Genomic DNA, 4,641 nt, shown 5'->3' on the forward strand with positions numbered 1-4,641 from the left:
CCGGCAGAGGAGGGAGGGTGGTGGTGCTCTGCCCTACAGGCAGGCTCTCCAGCCCTGCCAGCTGCATGCTCAGAAAGCTGAAGGCAGCGACTAGACCCTTAACCAGTTCTTTTCCTTTCCTGAGTTAGCCTGGTTACCCCATGGGGTTTGTGAAACATGAGAGTAGATGTTCGCATCCTTTCCCACTCACAGCTTTTGGATTACACAGGATAGAACAGCAGCTTCCGATTAGCCACGGAGTCACAAAAGCCCTGTGCAGTCCCAGCTACCAGCCGCACAAACCGTTTGAGAGTCTCTGAAAAGCACCCATGAGCAAATCCCATCCATAGGCATCTTGTAATGCCGAGGACGGGGGTGGCTTACCAGCACGGGAGGTCAAACTCTGAGAGCAACTTACTGGAGGCAGGTGGAGCTGCGTGAAGGTGGTATGTCACCACCGAGTTGTGGTGGTGGTGGGGGTGGCGAGGTGCTGAGAAATGAAGCGTGCTGATGCCCGACGCCGTAACACTGTTCTGTTTCTTCACAGCAATTCTCAGCCCTGACTGAAGTGCTGTTCCGCTTTCTAACAGAGCCCAAGGAGGTAAGGCATGTGCAGAACACTGAGAAGTGTGTGAATGCAGCTCTGGTGAGAAATATGCGGAGATAAGATTGTGTCGCTGCTCTTTCTCTTGAGCAGGTAGAAAGGTTTCTGACTCAGCTCTCGGACTTTGCCGCCATGAATAAAATCAGCTTGGGCCCCCTGAAAAACATTGTCAAAAGTATTCTTCTGGTACCTAATGGTAAGTGATACATTTGCATATGCTACTCTGAGGCCAAACTATTGCATCCATTCCTGTACGCTGCTAAAGTATGTCTTCAGAACTGCAGCGCACTTGGTTTGCACAGTAAGTGCTAACGGTAGCTAATAAATGGCTTAGCATTTAAGAATCAAAAATTCCCTGCTGAAATATCCCTGTTTGGTGGCTTGGGCTTTGTATTCTTTATACCCTGACTGCACACACATTTCACAGGCTTAACTAAACTCACTTAAATATCTATGCGTTAAATGCAAGCACAACACTGTGGCAGTGCTTGGTTTAACTTGTACCTGTAAATCCATTTTGCCAGACCAGCGCAGCCTTATGTTGGCACTAAGTCTCTGTAGGAATTTCCATCCAGGTGACCCAGTACTGTAATTCCTACAAGGACAAGCACTGTTTGAGACAGGTTAGACAGTGTACGTGCCCCTCTCGAGTGGGCTGGAAGCAGGTATAGTTCTAGGCCATGTAAAGGAGACAACTGTCCTTGCAGTCTTGTTTTAGAAAAACACTTATGTGTCCAGCAATTTCTCATTCATAAATAGTGGGGAACAGGGGCAGGGGGATTCCCCTTGAATACCCCAGACTCCAGCACTTTAAGAGATTACTCTGATGTTGGGGCTGCCGTTTGACATGATAATGCATCAAACACCTCCGCTGCACGTTCATCCCATTGATCCTTCTTGTTATTAATAGCCCCTTGCGATTATCCTTCAGTCCTGGGCTCCCCATAGCTTGCTTCACAGCAGTGAAGCCGTGCACAACTGTTTCCTGCATTTGGGCTAAACTCGTTCTACTACTTCAAGCCATTTCTTCTATCCACAAGTAGCAATGAATAATTTCCTTTCCTAAAACTGTCTTGGGGGTATTTAACGTCGAATCAGCATTTTGTCCCTCCCTGATCCTGGCCTAGGTGCACTCGGTCTCCTCGTTCCCGTTTGTGTGCGCTGGCTCCAGTCCCGCTGTAACTTTTCCTTAGCTCTGGGATGCCACAGACAGTATCGGAAGAGGTTACAGCAGGTAACTTTGCCTATCTATCTGCTACGCAGACGGAAGGCCAGGTGGGACTGGCAGTCTCTTTGAATTTATGAGATTCCTGCTCTTGGCTTCAGAGAACAGAATCCTTGTAAACTTCCATGTGCTGCCTGCGCCCCAGAACAAAGGAGGCAGGCGCAGCAGGGGAAAGTGTTATATGCACACGTTCACACCCATAATCCAAAACACAGCAGGTAGGTCAAATTAGTAGCCTGCCAGCCTTAACAGTTCTCCTTTAACAAGCAAAGCTTCTATAGGGGAGAAAGCAGCAACTTCAAAACATGACCGCTGCTGCTGTTTCCATGGATACCTGCAATGAAATCTTTCCCTCTCGGGCACTCCCGTAGCCCTGACTTTTAAAGCTCTGGGCATCTGCAAAGATACCGGCAGGCACAACTGTCTTTCCTATCTTGAGGAGCTGTGGTTTGTTTCAAAACACAGTCTGAGAGCAGAGGCTTTCTACCGCAGGGCCTCCGTCCCTGCATTTATTTGACTCAGTAAAGGCTGGTTTGACTCAGTAAAAAGTGATTTTTCTTCTTTGCATTGTTTATTCAGGTGCCCTGAAGAGGAATTTGTCTTCTGAACAAGTCAGAGCAGATTTTATTGCTCTAGGTAGGTCACCTGACTTTCACTAAATAAAAGATAATTAATATTTATCACATATAGTAATCTCATATGGTTTCTCCCACAGGCCTCAGTGAAGAGAAAGCCAGTTATTTTGCAGAACAGGTATTAATATATTTTTGCTTGTTTCTAAGCTAACAAAATGACAGTCTTTGAGTGGGAACTTGTAAAACCCTGCTGTGCTACTGAGATGTGTCAGCACTTTGGGTATTTTCTTCAAAACTGGCTCAGAATTTTGAACTGAAGATCCTCGGATAACTGATACGGAACACTTTGTCTAATGATGCTTCTGGTTTACCGTGGCCTCTACCTCATCGGTTTAGTGATTCCTGCACTTCTGTGTGGCTTTCATTTGATTGTTTTTCTGCTTTGCATGCTTTGAGCCCCGGGGTCATGCAGTTACATGAACACATGACTTTTTGCGCAGATATTGTTACACTGAACCAGTGCTAAAACAAAACCAGTGAGTTTCATTTACAGAAGCGACAAGGCAGATGGAAATCCTAGCAGGACTCCAACATCTTTGAAAGCCCTCCCAACCACAGTAGTTTGCCCCTTTATACAGCTCCGCTTCAGGCTTCTGCTGTCAGCCTGTCTAGTTTCTAATTTATGTTGAAATTACGAGTAACATAAACAGAGGCCTCTCTGAATTGATTGCTTTTGTGTCTTTTGCTCTTGCAGTGGAAGGTGAATTCCCCCACCCTAACACGCCTGGCTGTTGGTCAGACGCTGATGATTAACCAACTGATAGATATGGAGTGGAGGTTTGGAGGTAATAGAGCTAAAACATAAACTGAATGGGTTGAGAAACCCAACAGCAACTCTCAGCTAAATAACTTTTCATTTCACAGTTTAGCTAACAGATTATCTCCCTTCTCTTCTTTCTGACTCACAGTGACTGCTGGGAGCAGTGAACTGGAAAAAGTGGGGAGTATCTTCTTACAGGTAAATCTCCTACATCAGAGTGGTCAGGTTGTAGTGCAGTTGAGGAACAAGCTGCGACCAGGCACGTGGGAAGTGCTGGCTCTGAGAGGAATGAGAGAAAAGCTAGAGCTCGTAGGAACAAGCTCTGCAACAGCGCATCTGCTTCAGCCTCCTGAGTGCAACTGCCAGCAGATAGCAGGCACGCTGCTATTTGTTTCTCTTCTGAAGACACCACGCATCACAGAAGTGTGGCCCACTCTGAAAAGCTGTTCAAAAAGCTCAGTCTAGCAAAGGTCACGCTCTCTTGGGGAGGGAGGGGAAGGTGATGGTTTATAAGGACTTCCAGAGATCCTCCCAGTGCCCAAGGAATCTATTCCTACGGTGACACTTCCCGAAAAGCCTGTCAAAGATGCGTGTGCTTTGCAGCAGTCTGCCCGTCCGAAACTCGCAGCAGACTCCTGTACTTCTGTCTTGTCATGGCGCTCAGAATACAGGTCTCTCCGAATTAAAATACCTCTGCTTTTTCTTCCCCCAAGCTGAAGCTGGTGATTAAAAAAGGGAGCCAAATGGAAAACGTATATATAGGTGAGTTAACAGTTCTGGAAAAGAAGGAAGCATTGGAGTGTGCGAAAGCTGAGCGGCAGCTCGGAGCTCCCGGCTGTTGCTGGAGGTGGGGGAGCCCTGGGTGCAGACCCAGCAGGGATCCATGTGAGAGCATCGCTGGGGGATGCTGTGGCTGCTCCTGCCCCAGCCTCTCCCCACCACAGTCACACACCTTCGAAGTATTTAGGAATGCTGACTGTTGGGCAGTCTTCACAGCTTTGCGTAAGTAAATACAGATATGCCATGGAGCTGTGAAAAGTGGTCAGAGCAGCATGGCAGATGAAGAAAGTAAACCATTCCCAAGCGTTGGTTGCTGTTAGGAGAGCCCTAGCCCAGAACCCCACGCAGCCCAGCCAGTGCAAAGAAACAGCTGCCGAGTCGCAGCGCCTAATCCTGCCTAGCTTGGGTGAACGAGTTGCCCTGCGGTAGCACCAGAATGGCTTTTCCAATGTTGGAAACATAACCTGAAAGCTCAGACTTGATGCCTCTTTTTTTTCTGCAGAATTAACTTTGCCCCAGTTCTACAGTTTTCTGCATGAAATGGAACGGGTCAAAACCAGTCTGGAAAGCTTCAGCTGAAGCTGCATGGGCCTGAACTGACATCTCTCCAGGCTGTTTAATTTCTCCTTGTGGGCCTGCGGATCTGCTCTTTACCTCC

The 4,641-nt window shown here is 47.5% G+C and overlaps 1 protein-coding gene across 1 annotated transcript; it reads left to right on the top strand.

Moving 5' to 3' along the window:
• Nucleotides 1-520: 520 nt before the first annotated feature.
• Nucleotides 521-4,638, top strand: COMMD7 (COMM domain containing 7; the record flags this gene model as incomplete). Its single annotated transcript, XM_009710500.1, has 8 exons — nt 521-580; nt 677-779; nt 2,388-2,444; nt 2,524-2,561; nt 3,138-3,228; nt 3,352-3,401; nt 3,917-3,965; nt 4,486-4,638. Coding segments are annotated over 8 exons (525 nt in total), but the record flags the coding sequence as incomplete, so codon positions are not given.
• Nucleotides 4,639-4,641: the final 3 nt, after the last annotated feature.

The sequence above is a fragment of the Cariama cristata genome, unplaced genomic scaffold, assembly GCF_000690535.1.
Source record: "Cariama cristata isolate BGI_N322 unplaced genomic scaffold, ASM69053v1 scaffold33941, whole genome shotgun sequence".
NCBI lineage: Eukaryota > Metazoa > Chordata > Aves > Cariamiformes > Cariamidae > Cariama > Cariama cristata.